At 53.7% G+C, this 16,790-nt stretch overlaps 1 protein-coding gene across 4 annotated transcripts in view; it reads left to right on the top strand.

Annotated features, from left to right (window-relative positions):
• ITPK1 (inositol-tetrakisphosphate 1-kinase) overlaps nucleotides 1-16,790 on the top strand; it is a 180,358-nt gene that overhangs the window by 147,994 nt on the left and 15,574 nt on the right. For all 4 annotated transcript variants that reach the window (XM_047862682.1, XM_047862681.1, XM_047862683.1 and 1 more), the window contains 3 exons: nucleotides 10,942-11,040; nucleotides 11,403-11,443; nucleotides 14,745-14,910. In XM_047862682.1, coding sequence (XP_047718638.1) covers nucleotides 10,942-11,040; nucleotides 11,403-11,443; nucleotides 14,745-14,910 — 306 coding nt within the window. The remainder of the gene's footprint in view (nucleotides 1-10,941; nucleotides 11,041-11,402; nucleotides 11,444-14,744; nucleotides 14,911-16,790) is intronic.

The following is a 16,790-nucleotide window of genomic DNA, read 5'->3' as shown; positions in this document are numbered from 1 at the left end:
GGGACTTCAGCATATGGATTGTGGGGGAGCACAGTCCAACCCGTAACAGGAAGGTAAGCAGGGGCAAGTTGCAGAAGCCTGGAAGGGCTTTGGACTTCCACTTGAGTCAGCCATGGACAACTCTTGGGCTGAGAATAGCCTCAGTATACACGTGGGAGCTTTAGAAAGATGACCCAGGATCTGATAGCGAGGTGTGGTTTGGGTTAGACGGTGAATAAGGCGGGCGAGGTGCCAGAAGTCCAGTGGTTTGTGGGTAGAGCAGAAGCTGTGGGAAGAAGATGGTAATGGGGGTGAAGGTACCAAGAAGGGGGTTCCCTGATTCACAGACTCCAGGATCATGGAGTCAGGCAGCTGGGAAGGAGCCCCAGTGCTCGTCCACAGCACCTGTTTGGTCAGTGTCCCAGGAGGACTGGCTGAGGCCACTGTAGCTGCCCCAACCCTGGGGTGGTGCCTCCCCTCCCAGAGGGAAAGCGCCTGCAGAGATGCCCTGAGGCGGGTGGTATGTCTAGAGAAACAGGGCTAACTCTGGTTCTCACGTGTTTTCAGATGCCCGTCGTGCATACGGCCTCACCAAGTGTCTGTAACAGCTTGGAGGTGGGCAGTGTTGCTTTCCCATTTTACGGATGAGGGAAAGGATCAGAGAGGGTCACTGGCCTGGCCTGGGTGGCGCAGGTTGCAGGGACTGGGCTGGCTCTCAGCTGCAGAATCGATGCTCATCATCGCTGTCACGTTTTGCTTTCTGGGCCCCCATGTGTGGTAACGGTCTCCTCCAGGCAGTCTTCCATGACTGCCCTGGCCCTGAGCGTCATGGTGGACATGTCGGGGTATGTATTTGGCATATGATCTGCCTGCCCTTCCCCGACACACCTCACTTCTGCCACTCACGCTTGGTAATCTGTAATTTAGCTGTATCAGTCACAGTTTATTTCTTATTAAATAAAAAAGGTTTGTTGCACCTATGGCGAGGTATGGACATATAGTCTGTACTTACGGACCATTTCATGGGGGGTGGGGGACAGCCCTGTGAAGTAGGTACTGTTGCCCTCATCTTCTAGCGAGGAAACTGAGGCAGAGAGATAAAGTTGCTTGGCCAGAGTCACAAAGCTCCCATGAGGTGGAGCTGGGATTCAAACCCAGGTAGCCTGTGTCTCCTGCGGACTGTCCAGGGGCGCCCAGTCTGTGCCAAGTTCAGCACATCATTAGTCACCAAGAGATGAGCCAGCAGAAGGGCCCTTTTCCTAGATGCACAGAAGGTGGCCTGACCAGGCTAGGAGGACAGGCAGGAGTTCATCAGGCCGAGAAGGGGCTAGGAAAAAGGATTTGGTGGGATGGGGGACCAGCATGTGCAAGGCTCTGGGCCTGGGACATCAGGGCACTGTTTTTTCCTCAGCTCTGAGAAGATGGAGTGGGAACCCGACCCTTCTGCTCCTGAACCTTTTCCTGTGCCTGCTCTGCCAGTGACAGTGCTGCATAAGACCATGTCCCGCCCTGGGACCTGGGCCCCTGGGCATGGGGAGTGGCTCAGGGAGGCAGGACAGAGCCCGGCTCTGAGAGGCAGCATCTGGGGGTGGTGTGCAGGCCCCCGGGACGAGATGCTGCTGGTCCTGTGGGAACCGAGTTTTGATAGGGGCTGCTTCTCTTGGGCTGGGAGAGGTGGGAGCCCAGGCCAGTGTCTGCTTGGTTCACTCATCCGCCCCTTCACTGGGGTCCGGCCGTGAACGTGATGGAGGAAGCCCCTGCCCTCCCAGAGCCAACGTTCTGCCCGCAAGGTGGACCTGAGTCGGTGCGGCAGCTCTGGCTGAGGCAAGAGGGTTTGTCCAGATGGAAACTTCTTCCCGCCTTGGCTAGGGCCCACGGGCGTGGCCTCCTCCTGTGGACCCCTCCCTGTCTCTCCAGGACGCAGTTACAGGTCTGCCTCCTGAGTCACGTGCTTCCTAGCACCCGGCCTGGGGGCGCTGCCCCGTAGGCACCCCAGCTCTCCCGCGGGTTGGGGAGCCCCGGTCGGCTGGCTGGAACTCCGAGTCACGCGCTTTCTCCTGGCCTTGCCTCCAGCACGCCACGGGGTTGGGGTGCTTCTTTTGCCTCTGCTTCTGTCCCTGTCTGGAGCAGGGGGCAGCCAAGGGCCCTTGCCACCACCCGGCTCACAGTGGCACCTGGGCTCGGAGCTGTGCGAGGAAGGTGTGAACAGATGGCAGGACGGGGCCCTTGGAACGGCCGGCTCCTTTGCCTGGCCTTGCGCGGGCTCCACACTTTTTCCGTGTCCTCGGTTCTCACTGCGGCGCCAGCGTGTGGACAGGGCCGGCTCGTCATGACTCCCCTTCTGCCGGTCCGGAGCCCGGGGCCCAGGGAAGCCGCTGGGATTGCACACTGGTCTCCAGGCCTCAGTTCAGAGCTTTTGCTCTAGTGACTCCCCACACCAGCCTCACCGTCTCCGTGCCCTGCTCACTGTTCAAGGCGGCCCGCTGGCCCCCAAGTGACCATATGTGCAGCAATGGCCTTGTTGCCCACGTCACCCACTATCCTCCTTCCTAAAGGCACTTCCCAGATTTCTGAAAGTAGGGCTACCCAGGGCTGAGAGGGCACCGTCGAGACCATTCACTGCCGGTGCCACAGCAAAGACCTGCAGTCCTCTTGGGAAACGGCTCAGTGTTGCGCAACAGCTACCGCAGAAACGGCGACTCCCGTGGACCCCGAAAGTGACTTCTGGGAATTTGGCCAATGGAAGTGGCTTACCACAAGCACAAATCCTTATGTGAGACACATTCATCGAAGCCACGTCTGGTGGAGAAACATTGGCACAAATGTAAATGACTTCAGGGGAAACGTCACCAGTCAGGTAACCAGGATACGCGAAGTCGCGGGAAGACAGCGGCAGCAACAGTGTTTGGGAAAATCAGAATTAAGAAGGCAAGTCCGATCACAGTCGTAGCAAAGTAGGTAAAGAGGATGCTTGTGCAGGGGATGTCCTTCAGGGGGCGCAGGGCCAGGCTGAGCAGGGACGTATGTGACTGCTTTCTTGTTTCCAAGTGGAACAAGCCCGGAGGTGGAGGGGTGTGACGACATGATGGCATGAGGCCTGTGCGCAGGCTAGGTACAGAACGTGGGTCAGGTGGTACCCTGACACGCCGACCGCATGCCCCGTGTCTGTCCAGATGTGCCCCGGATGCCCGAGAAGCCAGCCTTGTGCCTTAGGCAACAGTGACCCCTTCACGCCACAGGTCAGATCACTCACTCGGCAAGCGTTTGTTGAGCAGCTGCTATGTGCCAGGCAGTGTTCTAGGCACTGGGCTATGGCTGTGAACAAAACCTAGAAGCTCCTGCCTGCCCTTGTAGAACTGGCCTTCTAGAGAGGGAGATAAGAGCTGGCAAAGATAGGTATTTCCTCTGGCACACTTTCCTGATGTCGTCCCACTGCTCTGGGCCACACAGCAGGCTCCTGGCCCCCTGGGTCCCCTCCCTTGGCTGTCTGCCGCCTCTTCTCCCCTCTGCCCAGCCCTAACTCCTGGGCGTTATTCACTCGCGGGGCCCTGCCCGCCACAGAAGCTTCAGAGGCTTCCAGCCCTGCATGTCCTCGGAGACTGTCCCTGCGCCTGGGTGGTCTTTGCATCAGATACTGCCTGGGTGAAGAAATTACACCTGTCCAAGAGAAGGGAACCAGGACAGGGTCCCATTACAGCTGTGCCCAGTCTCCCCACCACCACCAGGGTCCTGCCAAGATGTCTTTTGCAGCCACGGGAGGGCAGACTGCTCTGCCAGCACCACGCTGGGTGCACGAGAGAGCAAGTGAGGTCGGGGCCCGGCACCCGACACGCCCCAGGAGGCCGGACATGGACCAGTGGCCACGTGCAGCATCGGCCTGCTCCCCTGTGGGTGTCCCCAGCTGGCCTTGCCACTGCGGGGTACCTGTTATGTACCAGGGCTCCCGACAACCCTCCAGGGAGACAGTGCTTCCATTTTACAGATGAGGAGAGTAGGGCCCAGCAGAGTTTAGTCAACTTGCCAAAGGTTACAGGTGATGAGCAATTTACCCCAGGTTCAAAGTCAGGCTTCAGAGTGCCGTCTCACCCCTAGCTGTCCTCTTATATCCACCTGTTTGTCATTGGCCTTTTACCTTCTTGGTAGTTCTGTAGCAGCTGCCTGTAGTCAGATAAGAGCGTGGCCACCTGGCAGAGTGAGGCCGGGTGTGACTCAAGACGCCTGGGCTCTCACCCTTGGTCTGCCGGTAACTTGTGCGTGGCCTTGAACTGTTCTCTTTCCTCTTCGGACGTGTGGACACATGGCTGGGACTCGCTCATCTCTGAGGGCCTCCAGCTTCACATTCTGTGATGAGGGTGGCAGACGAGGGAGGACGGCGCTGTTTCAGTTTCCCAGGGGCTAACGTTTCGGCTCTGAACAGAACACAACCCACCATCCGACTAAAAAAAGCCTCTTTCCAGCTCCCATCCAGAAATAAAGATGATAGATAAATAAGCAACAGTAGCCTTTTTCTGGGAACCAGAAATAGCCTCCCGGGCTCCCAGGGCTGACTTCTAGAAAGTCTTCAGTCTCTCTTTGGGGAGAAGAGCTGCTGGTGATGTTGCGAGTTTCCCACGGGAGAGCTGGCGGAACCCTCTGCTGTTGCCATGCCCCGCGAGGCGGGGCCGCCGTGCCAGCTGCCATCAGGGCGCTGGCTCTGATGCTGCCGTGGCCTGGTCCCCACACCCCCCCCCACCCCGGGAGCACACTGACCCCAGATGCATCGCCTTTGCCACCTGCTCACCTTCCCTTGTCTCTGTTCAGCGAGACCTTGCTCCCTGACCTCGCCCCTGCTCTGCTGGCACCCCTTTGCGGCACCCCGCCAGCACCATCTAGGGGTGCATCTCACTTACCAGCCTGGTTTACTGTCTGGGAGTGTAAGCTCCGTGCGGGTGGGCACGTCTGTTTGTTAAGTGCTGTATTTCTGGCTCCTATGATTTAGCAGAGCCCCAACACAACACATATCTTGCCACTGGTGACGAATGGTTGTTGACCCCAAAATAGGAACCGTAGTCGTTTCTAATTCAGTGTGATTTCCCGGACACTTAGGATGATCCTGGTTCAAACAGTAAAGACATCGTCGTCTCCTGTACTCGAGTCCAGAGAGGAACAGGCCTGGGGCGTGGAGTAGCCATGGCCTGGTGTGGACAGTGGTCCCTTCCAGCCTCTGCCCTGCAGGCTCAAGACTGCCGTCACCCGGTGCTGCCTCTCTTGCTGGTGACTGAGCTCTGACTATGGGTCCTTCTTGGCAGTGTGATTGGCCAGTCTCAGTCCCAGACCTACCCCTGGAGCGAGAGCAGGGTGGGCACCCAGTGGTGCCTGCTGCTCAGAGTGTGGTCAGCAGGCTCCAAGTTGGGAGAAGGGGAGAAGACCGTGACGGTGTGCGTGTGCCCCCCCCTTCCTGGTGCCACCTCTCTTGGGCCCCGCTTCACATCACAGCCTGAGATTTCAGAAAACTGGGGCTGTCTGGCCTAATGCTAGATGTGGCCCATTCACTGGAAATGTCTCGTCTCTGCTTTTCCTCTGGACCCCAAACATCTCTGGGGGAAGCACTTGCCTTGGCCTTGTCTGACTTCACCCTGGACCTGACGATGGGGGGTGAGGGAGGGGGAGCTGCAGGTTTAAAAGAGACGCTGTACGTGGAGTATGCACTTGAGAGATGGCAGCTGCTGCTGCTGGGGAATTTTTCTTGTTGTTTCCTTTTAGTTGATACAGTGCACATGCCATAAAATCCACCTTTTAATTTATTAAAAGAATTTTTTTAATGTTCATTTTTGAGAGAGAGAGCGAGCAAGCAGGGGAGGAGCAGAGAGAGAGAGAGAGAGAGAGAGAGAGACATAGAATCTGAAGTAGGCTCCAGGCTCTGAGCTGTCAGCACAGAGCCCAACGCGGGGCTCGAACTCACAAACCATGGGATCATGACCTGAGCCGAAGTCGGATGCTTAACCGACTGAGCCACCCAGGTGCCCCTGAAATCCACCTTTTTTTTTTTTTTTTTTTTAAGGTTTATTTATTTTTGAGAGAGACAGAGACAGAATGCGAGTGGGTTAGGGGCAGAGAGAGAGGGAGACACAGAATCGGAAACAGGCTCCAGGCTCCGAGCCATCAGCCCAGAGCCCGACGTGGGGCTCGAACTCACGGACCGCGAGATCGTGACCTGGCTCAAGTCGGACGCTTAACCAACTGCGCCACCCAGGCGCCCCGAAATCCACCTTTTTAAAGTACACATACAGTTCAGTAGTTTTGAATATCTTCCCCAAATTGTGCAACCATCACCATTATCTTAGGCCAGAACATTTTCCTCATATCAGAAAGAAATGTACCCATTTGTAGTCAGTCCCCATCCCCGCCAGCCCTTGGCAACCACCGTAGACAGATTTGCCTATTCTGGGCATTTCATATGAATGAAGTCACACAATATGGGATTTTTGTGACCAGCTTCCTTCGCTCAGCATACGGTTTTCAAGGTCATGTTGTAGCCCATGTTGGCACTTCTTTCCTTTTTCTGGCTGAATGATACCCCATTGAATGGGTGCATCATATCTTGTTTACCCACTCATCAGTTGAGGGGCATTTCGGTTGTTGCCAATTTTCGCCAATGCTGCTGTGAACATTCCTGGGCAGGTTTTTGTGTGGACGTAGGTTTCCATTCCCTTGGTTGCGTATCTGGGAATCACACTGTGACTCTGTGTTTAACTGTTTGTGGGACTGCCAGACTGTTTCCCAAAGCAGTTGTATCATTGTACATTCCCACTGGCAATGTTAGCACTTGTATTTCCTGTCTTTTTGATTATAGCCATTAGTAGATGTGAAATAGGATCTCCTTGTAGTTTTGGTGTGTATTTCCTTGATGGCTAATGATGTTGAGCATCTTTTCACGTGCGCACCGGCCATCTGTATGTCTTATGTTGAGAACTTTCTATTCAAATCCTTTGCCCATTTTAAATTTGGGTCATCTTTTTATTGTTTATTTCTTAATAGTTCTTTATAGGTTTTGGATATTAGGCCATTATCAGATACATGATTTGCAAATATTTTTCTCCATTCTGTGGGTTGTCTTTTTTACTTTCTTGACAGTGCCCTTTGAAGCACAAAAGTTTTGAATTTCGATGATGTCAGGTTTGTCTTTTTTTTTTTACTTTCATTGCTTATGCTTTTAGTGTCTAAGAAACCATTACCTGATCCAAGGTCATGAAGATTTACACTCATGTTTTCTTCTAAGAGTTTTATTGTTTTAGATCTTCAGTTTAGATCATGATCCATTTTGAATCAATTCTTGTGTATGGTGTGAGGTAGGGTTCCAGATTCATTCTCTCACACATGGATATCTGGTTTTTGGATTGGTTGAAAAGACTGTTGTTCTCCCTCTTGAATTGTATTGGCTCCCTGGTGGAAAATCAGGTGACTCTCTTTCTGGTGTCTCAATTCTAGTCCTTTGATGTGTATGTCGGATCTTGTACCACTACCATCCTGCATGATTACTGTAGTTTTATTGTAAGTTTTTAAATTGGGAGGTGTGAGTCTTCCAACTTGATTCTTTTTCAGGATTTCAATACTGGCTGTTCTGGGTCCCTTGCATTTTTACATGAATTTAAAGATTAACTTGTCACTTTCTGCTAAAAGAAAGCTGGGATTTTAATGGGAATTGTGCTGAATCTGTAGATCAGTGTGAGAGTGTTGTCAGCTTAATATATTAAACCTCTTATCCATGAACATGGGACGTCTTTCCATCTATTGAGATCTTCCTGAATGTCTTTCAATAATATTTTGTCTTTTCCAGCATTTAAGTCTTTGTTAGATTTATTTCTTAAGTGCTGTTATTTTTTGATGCTAGTATAAGTAGAATTATTTTCTTAATTTCACATTCAGATTGTTCATTGCTAGTGGGTAGAAATATAATGGTTTTTTGTGTGTTGATCTTTTATTCTGCAGTCTTGCTGACCTGACTTATCTTCATAGTTTTTGGGGTTTGTGTGTGTGGATTCCTTGGGATTTCCTATAGAGAAGATCAGATCACCTGCATGTAGAGGTAGTTTTACTTCTTCTTTCCAGTCTGGAAGCTTTTTATTTCACTCTCTCCTAATTGCCCTGGTGAGAACACCCAGTATGGTATTGAATGAATAGAAGTGGCGAGAACAGACATTCTTGTCTTGTTCCTGATCTTAGGCGGAAAGCATCCAGTCTTTCACCCCAAAGTAGGATGTTTCTGTGGTTTTTATAAATGCTCTTTAATCAGTGAAGAAATTCCTCTCTATTCCTAGTTTGCTCAGTGTTTTTATCTTGAAGGCTGTTGGATTTTGTCAAGTGCCTTCTCTGAGTCTGTTGAGATGATCATCGCAATAAAAGCTTTGTCTTTTCTCCTGCTAATATGGAATGGACACTTTTTCTACTAGGGAGCCAACTGCCCAGGTCTGAGCCCCCCACCCCTCCGCCCCAGCTACACCACATACTCACTGTGTAACTCTGGGCAGGGAGCTTCGCCTCTCCGTGCCCCATTTTCCTCTTCTGTAAAATGGGAGTGACAGTACTTTCTCGTGGGGTTCTTGTGAAGGGGCTTGAGTTGCTGTGTAGACTGTGTTGTTTGGCACATATCAAGTGCAGTTTATTGAGAAGTTGGCTGTTGTCAGTGACATGTAGAAGTTTGGGTGGGCTGGGGTGGGAGGGGACGTTGACAGGGATATTGCAAGGCAAATCTAAAGGCCAGGCAGAGGCATCTGCTCTGAAAAATCTGCTGATGGGGAGTCTGGAAGCTCTTACAGGAGGTGGCCTTTTGGGCTCCAGGGATCTCTGAATCTTCCTGTGGGAGGGGGTGGGCCAAGGGGGCTCCGGGCTCCAGTCACACCGGGTGAGCCCCTGTCTACTGCAGATTGAGGCCTTGAGTGTCGCATTCTGTTCGGGTTGGGCTGCCGGGGCTGTGCTTTTGCAGCAACAAGCTTTCCCACCCCGGCTCTGAGTCTAGGCTGGGGGTACAGAAATGGGGCCTTATTTAGGTAGTGGCTTACAGCTGAGAGCCAGGACGCAGCCCCAGTACGTCCCCACCCTGATTTTCCTGACTTCTCTTTTCCTGGCCTGCCCTTTGAACCTCTGTCATTGACCATCATGTGACTTGGGGCAGGCTGCCTGTTTTGGCCTCTGCCCATGGAGACACCACCACAGCAATTTGAGGATTAAAGGAGTTCTGTGTTTGGAAGGCCTGCAGCACTGTCTGCCAGGGCTCAGCAGACGCTGCCCCTAGACCACCCTCCCGTGGTCCCCAAGAAGTCCTGCAACCCCTGAAATCTGCCAACACCCGACAATTTTGCGCCAGTTTGGAGCCTGGACTTGGGGGGTGGGGAAGGAGGGGCGGGTAGAAACATTTTTAACATGCCCTGTGTAATTCTTGGCATTCATTTTTATGAGCTATATGAGGCTGGATCTTAAACCTTGGTTTAATGTACTGACCTTAGCCAGCCAAGTAGCTAGAAGCTCCTGGAGACAAGCCACTTTGCTTGTTTACTTTTGGTTTGGTTTCCAAGTTGGGGGGGGGGGGGGCACCACCCCCTCACTAACGCTTGGCCTTTCCTGGCCTCTGTGCCCAGAAGTACAGGGTGGTCCCACCACCTCCTGAGGAGCTTCTGGCCTGGTCTGAGAAGGGGAGTAGACAAGAAGCAGTAATAACAAACCGGTAATGTAATTTAGCAATCAGTAGAGAGCGTCAGAGCACCTTTGGTTATCCCACAAATAATCTGTCTTGGCCTAACTCAGGGCCTGGCACCAGGAGCGTCCGGACAAGCAGAGCAGACCCAGCATCCAGAGCTTTTCAGAGAAACCAAACATGCCGAGAACCCACTGGATGGGCACCCCTCTGAGCCCGGGGACTCAGGAAAGGCAGGGTGTGAGAAGCTGTTGGTAGGGGGGCAAGGCCGGGGCTGGAGTGTGTCTGCAGGAGGCTGGAGAAGGGTGGGGAGTGTGCTTGAGAAAGGGAGAGAGGGAGGGAGAGAGTCAGGAGGCCAGACCTGGCAGGCAGGTGGCTGATGAGATGTGTCCTTTAGGTAGCGAGAGGGTGAGGGCCCTTGTGTCACCAGGCACAGGAACGCTTGTGTAGCCTTGGGCATGCACTTTAATCTCCCTGACGTCAGCTTCCTTCTCAAAGGATTATTTTGCAGACTTCAGAGGTGATGCATGCAAAGTCCTTTGCACGGTGCTAGACATGTGCCAGGAGCTAAGCACGTGGCACCTCTCCTGCAGTCATTGTTAAGCCGATGAGGCACACGGTGGGAGAAGCCTCTATTGAACCAGAAGAATGCTCATAGTTTGTTGAGAGAAAATCTGGGCCGCAAAACAGGATCCTCTTGTAAAGTTCTGCGTGCATAAAATGTGTACATGCCTCAGGCTGAGAAGTTTGTTGTCATAGTCTTATCTGTGAACGCGTGTGGTTCTTACTTTTTTTTTGAGTCAAGTTTTATACTCCTCACATACTGGTTTTGTAATTATGGAAACGTTAGGAAATGTAATTAAAGGGGTGCCTGGGAGGCCCAGTCGGTTGAGTGTCAGACTCTTGATTTAGGCTCAGGTCGTGATCCCAGGGTCATGGGATGGAGTCCTGAGTCGGGCTCTGTACTGGGGTGGAGCCTGCTTGGGATTCTCTCTCTCGCCCTCTGCCCCTCTCCCCTGCTCACATGCGCAGATGCATACCTACTCCCTCTCAAATAAAAATTAAAAAAGAAAAAAGAAATGTAATTGAAGAATATGCTGCCGTTACTGTCAGTGTGTGTGTGTGTGTGTGTGTGTGTGTGCACGTGCGCGCACTCGCTGCGGACTTGGGGGTGTCTGCTCAGGAGAGCAGGGCTGTCGAGCGTGGCCCCGGGGAGGTGGCTGTGTCACAGGAAGTGGGCCCCGGGGGCTAGTAGGCAGGCGTGCTGACGTGGGCTTCTTCGCCGTCCCCAGATGACAGGATCTGCTCGCCACCCTTCATGGAGCTCACCAGCCTGTGCGGAGATGACACCATGAGGCTCCTGGAGAAGAACGGCCTGGCATTCCCCTTCAGTGCGTACCACGCCCAGGCCCCGCTGGGCAGGCTGGCCGGGCCGCGGGCCGGGTGGGGATGGGGGGCTGTCTGTGCTTTCTGGGATGCGTGAAGGCCTTGGCCGCCAGGAAGGGCTTTGCAGCACTCAGCGGTCACGGGTCATCAGGTGGTGTGGGCGGCGGGTGCTCTTTTGCCGGCCTGGCAGTGTCTGTCCAGACGCCTGAGTGCAGATGCTGGCCGTTGTTGAGTCCGCGTGTCTGCTACCTGCCCCTCATCCCCACGGGCTGCTGGAGGGTCAAGAATTTCTCCCTGTACCGCGAGTCAGGCTTTGTGGAGAATAACCTCACTGATTTCTCTCTGCTTTTCTCTCCCTGCTCCATAGTTTGCAAAACCAGAGTGGCTCATGGCACCAACTCTCATGAGGTGAGTGGAAGCTTTGACTGCCCTGTGTCCCCATCTCCGCCTATGCCCCCACCTTTCCAGCTCACAGTGTCTCTCTGGGAGCCCGCAGGGGTCTGTGTGCCAGGTCTCATACCTGCTGCTCCGGCTCCCTGTCCTGCTCCTGGTTGTGGCTTTGTGCATGGTCTCCAGCTTCTCCCCGTGCCTGTCCTGTCCCCAGGGGCGGGATGGGTGTGCCAGGGGTCTGCCTGCCCTCTGCGAGCCCCAGCAAGTCACATCACGTCCCAGTTTGACCTGTCCGACTTTCCAACCTTTGGCTCATCACTGTCGATCGCTCCCTGGGGCACCTGCTCTGTGCCAGCCACTTCCCCAGGCCCCTCTGAGTGCTGCTCACTGGAGATGTGGTGTCCCTGCCAGCTGCTCACAGACCGGCTGGTCCTGCTGAATTTAGAAGGGAGTGGGGGAGGCAGCGGCACTCTACTTGCCAGTGTGTGGGGATTCCTCCACCCTCTCTGTCATTCCTTTATTCCCCCGTGGGCATTCCCAGCCCCACTCAGTGCCCGGGGAAGAACGCACAGGATGTGCACCCTGCCCTGGGGGGTAGAGACCAAGTCCCAGAGACATAGCACCGGTGAGATATGGTGCAGGACCATAAGCAGAGGAGGCCTTCCGGGGGTAAGGGGAGCAGGTGGCCAGGCAGGGACTCCATTGGGTTGCCCTTGCTGTCTTTGGAACCACACTGGGACATTGTCCTCAGGGCTTCCCTCCACCCCCACCCCATCGTCTGCATTTCATTCCCTTACAGGCCCGGCCCGGCCTGGGGGCCTTCCTGTTAGGCCCCGGGGAGTGTGCACTGGGCCGTAGACTCAGCGCCCATCCTGAGGGCCCCGTGGGGAGAGTCTGACCCAGTCAGAAGTGCTCCCTGAGACCTTAGGATGAAACCTGGACAGCCCCCCAGCAGTGCCCGGAAGCAGAGTTCCGTGGTGGTCTTTCTCCCCGGCATACGTTTGTGGCGATACTTATATGCCTATAAATAGAAAGTGTCAGTGTGATATATGGTACATGGTGTGACGGAAGCTGCTGGGCCGAGGGTGTGCCTCTGCTCGTGGGAAGGAATGTGGGGGCAGCCCCTGGAAATCGCGGCCTGCTGCAGAGGTCAGCCGCCTCGTAAGGCTGGTTGCCCTTGGGGAGCCCTCCCTGCCTGGGCCTGCCTGGGCTCTGGGCCAGGGATGTGCTCCATGCCAGGCGCTGGGAGGGAGCCGGAATGCTTCAGAGCAGCCAGAGTCATGTCGCCAGAGCCCACATTCCCCTCGGCACCTGCCTGCCAGCCTTCCACCTGCCCCTTCTCACTAGCACCTGGTTCCTCTGTTGGTCAGTGCCTTGCAGTTTTCTGGATGGAAGGATGACTCTAATTATCATTAGTGTGATTAGGCCATCCTGATGCAGAAAAGGTCAGCCTGCAGGGAAGAAACCACTTCTGTCTTCACAAGAGAACTCTGAAACCTTGTGGACCTGGGAGCGGGTCTGGCTCTGGGCGCTGCCAGCGGTGGGACTTGGGGCAGATTACCCAGCCTCTCTGAGTGTCTGTCTGCACGTGGGGATGGCATCGCGGTCGCGGGGGAATGAGGGAGTTGCCATACGTGCTGCCCTGCACCTGTCGGGTGAGCTATTAGGGAACCAGCTGCTATGGAGCCTGCCGGGGCATGGGAGAAGCAGTGGGGGTTCCAGGTCCAAGTGAGTTCCCTCCTGCCAACGTATGGGGTCAGTGCCTTTGGGGGCAGCTTTCACCCCTCAGTCTTGCTGTCTGAGTCTGGCTCCAGAATGTACACGTGGGTACCTCCCTGTCTCCGCCCCCCCCCCACTTCTCCCAACCCACAGTGTGCTGTTTCAGGGAGGGGCTCCCCCAGATCGGGAACGGAGGAGCATCCAACATTGGGATCTGGAGACTCCCAGGGAGTCTGTGTGTGCTCTGGGCTGCCTGCCTCCTGGCAGGCTTCAACATCAGAGGGATGCCCTTTTGAGTGGGGTGCCCTCCATGGCATGAGCCTGGGCGTTGGGGAGCAAGGCTCTTCCCCTGTTTCACGGGGGCCTGGGGATGTCGGGTGCAGCAAGGATGGAGGACAGGCCTGTGGACGTAATTCGCTTTAAACAGAAAAGTGAGGCTTTCTTTTTTTTTTTTAATTTAAAAAAAATGTTTATTTTTTTATTTTTGAGAGAGAGCACAGTGGGGGAGAGTTAGAGAGAAAGAGACAGGGAGACACAGAACCCAAAGCAAGGCTGGAGGCTCTGAGCTGTCAGCACAGAGCCCAATGCGAGGCCCACACTCACAAACTGCGAGATCATGACCTGGGCCCAAGTCGGATGCTCAACCGTCTGAACCACCCAGGCGCCCCAGAAGTGAGGCTTTCTGATTAGGGTCCGTCCTTACCTGTACTGAGGTCTACCTGAGCCCTCCCTCAGAATCCCAAGCTCAACTAAAGTCAACTAGTTTTGGCAAACCACTCTCTTTTTATTTCCTGTTCATAGAGCTGTTTGTTTTTTGTTTTGTTTTTAAGCCAGTGCAGGCAGCCAGCTGTCCGGGCTCCGTCATCCCTGCCCATAGTCCTGGGCATCTGGTGGCTCCTTCCTGGGGCCTTTGGGCTGCAAGGGATTAGTCATGGTCCCGGCTCTGGCAGCTGAGCCAAAGCAGAGATTTTCTCCAGCTGTGCCTCTGCCCTCCCTACCTTTGTGGCCCTACCAGATCCTCTCAGTGGGGACCTTTGTCCCCACAGGCCTCGGAGTCAGAGCAGCACGTTCCCATTTCTCAAGCATCCATGTGGTTCACTGAATGTGTGAGAGGCCAAGACTTCGTGCTGGGCAGACCCAGTCCCAGCCTGGGCTCCATCACTTTCCAACCAGCCACTGAGCTGCTCAGGGCCTCAGTTTCCCCTTCTGTAAAAGGTGCATGATAACATGCCTTACACTCCCTGCCTCTCCTGGATATTTGTGGAAGAATCTCTAAGGATGTCGTAAGGATTGAATAGTGTACAACCGGGGGTCCCGTTCCCAGGATTACGGTGTGGAGTTGGGCAGTGCACAGCCAGCTCAACCCTACGTGGGCAGCCTGACGGTACAGGATTTCCAAATCCCCACAGCAGGAGTGAATCGACCCCCAGGTGTTCATTCTCGAGTCTCACTCCCCTCATCCTGGCTTGAGATTCTTCCTGGGGAATCCTCAGTTCACAGGGATGGTGGTTCTTGGTGCATCTGGGCAGGTGATGTGCCCCTGGGTAAGGCTGAGTAGGTGGTGGATTCTGACAGAGCTCTTGGCTCCCTGTTTCTATAGATGGCCATCGTGTTCAACCAGGAGGGCCTGAGTGCCATCCAGCCACCCTGTGTGGTCCAGAACTTCATCAACCACAATGCTGTTTTGTACAAGGTGTTTGTGGTGGGCGAGTCCTACACCGTGGTCCAGAGGCCCTCGCTGAAGAACTTCTCTGCCGGCACGTCAGGTAACCAGGCTTCCCGCCGTCGCAGGGGCCCGGCTGGGACAGGGCGTCGGCCGTCTGTCCTGCCGCACTTACCCTGCTACCCTGTGTTATTTTGGAGGAGGCAGGGATGATGTGATCTGAAGGGTGGAGGAGGTCTGCTCAGTAGTGAGAAGTCTTGGAGAACGAGGTAAAACCCCACTCCACCGGGTCATTGTAGGGGCTTCATCCTCCCGGACCACTGTAAGCTCCGGGACTCCTCCGAAAGCTCTCCGCGCCCAGGGCACTTCCTGGGGGCCCCACAGAGATGACACGCATGAGGAACATGCTGGAATGGGTGATTGGCCCTTGAGGGAAGTGAGGGTTTGGGAAAGGGCCCCTCTTATTTTTTGAAGGCCAGAGTGCTGACTGTTTTATCATGTCTTTTTTTTTTCCAAATGGGGAGGCCCAGCGTTACTTGCTGCTTCTGCAGCCACTGAGTGGATGTGCTCTCCGTTAGAGGTCACACAGGGCCCAGCACTTCCTAGTTGTGGGACCTCAGGCAGGTCCACGTGGGCACAGTCACCCCACCACGTCCCCCCTTACAGGGGTGAGGACTGAGTGAGCGTGTTTTGGATCCCAAGTCTCCCTCAGATGGTCACAGGGTGGTGGTGTTTTTAGGATGCTGCCATTATTTGGGGCATTTGAGGGGATCCTGTAAGGAGGCTGAGGGGCTCCACAAGCTCCGCTTTATTAATCATTTATTTATTTATTTATTTATTTATTTATTTATTTATTTATTTAGGGAGAGCGAGTGCATGAGCAGGGGAGGGGCAGAGAGAGAGGGAGAGAGAGAGAGAGAGACAGAGAAAATCCCAAGAGGCTGTGCACTGTCAGCAGAGTCTGACACAGGGCTCGAACCCACAAACCACAAGATCATGACCTGAGCCGAAACCCAAGAACCTGACCCTTAACCGACTGAGCCACCCAGGCGCCCTGCTCAGCTTTTTTTTTTTTTTTTAGCTACTCTCCTGACACCAGCTGATCCTTGGCCCTTTCAGAAACTGACACTAAGATACGGATTTGCTGGTGTTGGGGATGCTCAAAAGAATGTTCTAGTGGTTCTGAAGGCATCTCTAAGGCAAGTTCCAGAAACCTTTGGAGCAGAGTAACCGTGTCTTTGAAATAAGCACAGCTTTCTAAGGGATCCCTTGCAGGATATTTGGTTGTCCTCATGTGCTGTGCTCAGACATGCCGTGCATGTATCTCTGCAAGGGAAACCCGCCATCACCAGATGCAGTGAAATACCGGGCCGTTCTGTCTCCATCTGAGTCAACAGATGTGTGTTCTTAAAGTCCCTCCTGCTGGGATTGCCTGTCACCATCCGTTCCTGGTGGCTTTAAGCCACTCCTCTTGAATAAAGTTCAGCTGTTCATCCCCAGGACAGCTTTTTTCTTCCCATTAACGCAACACAGAGAGCAGACACTTTGAAAATGTGTGCCCGTTTTCACTTCCTTTCTGGGTGCAAGCAGCCTTCCCAGCCAGGCGGGGGGCTCCAGGACTCAAGGCTGCATTGTCAGGGTTTGGGACATCCCCATAATCCCCCTGGTCCCAGCTCTCACACACTGGGATGATGTAATGATCTGGGGATGAGGGGACTAAGATCTGGAGGGGTCTTTTTGTATATGACTATATAGCAGCAGGAGGCATTCTTATAAATTGTGGGCTGGAAGAGACTATTTTTTTTTAATTATGTATTTTCTCTGATTTTTAAAATGTACGTGCTTTAAGTCTGTGGAAAATATATTAAGAGTAGCATACCTTACATAGCCTCCTTTCTTTTTTTCTCTTTTTATTAAAAGAATTTTTTTTTAACATTTATTCACCTTTGAGGGACAGAGCACAAGCCGGGGAGAGAGAGGGAG

This window comes from Prionailurus viverrinus, chromosome B3 (genome assembly GCF_022837055.1).
Source record: "Prionailurus viverrinus isolate Anna chromosome B3, UM_Priviv_1.0, whole genome shotgun sequence".
Lineage (NCBI taxonomy): Eukaryota > Metazoa > Chordata > Mammalia > Carnivora > Felidae > Prionailurus > Prionailurus viverrinus.
Note: the sequence above shows the minus strand (reverse complement) of the source record. Positions and strands in the feature narration are given on the sequence as shown.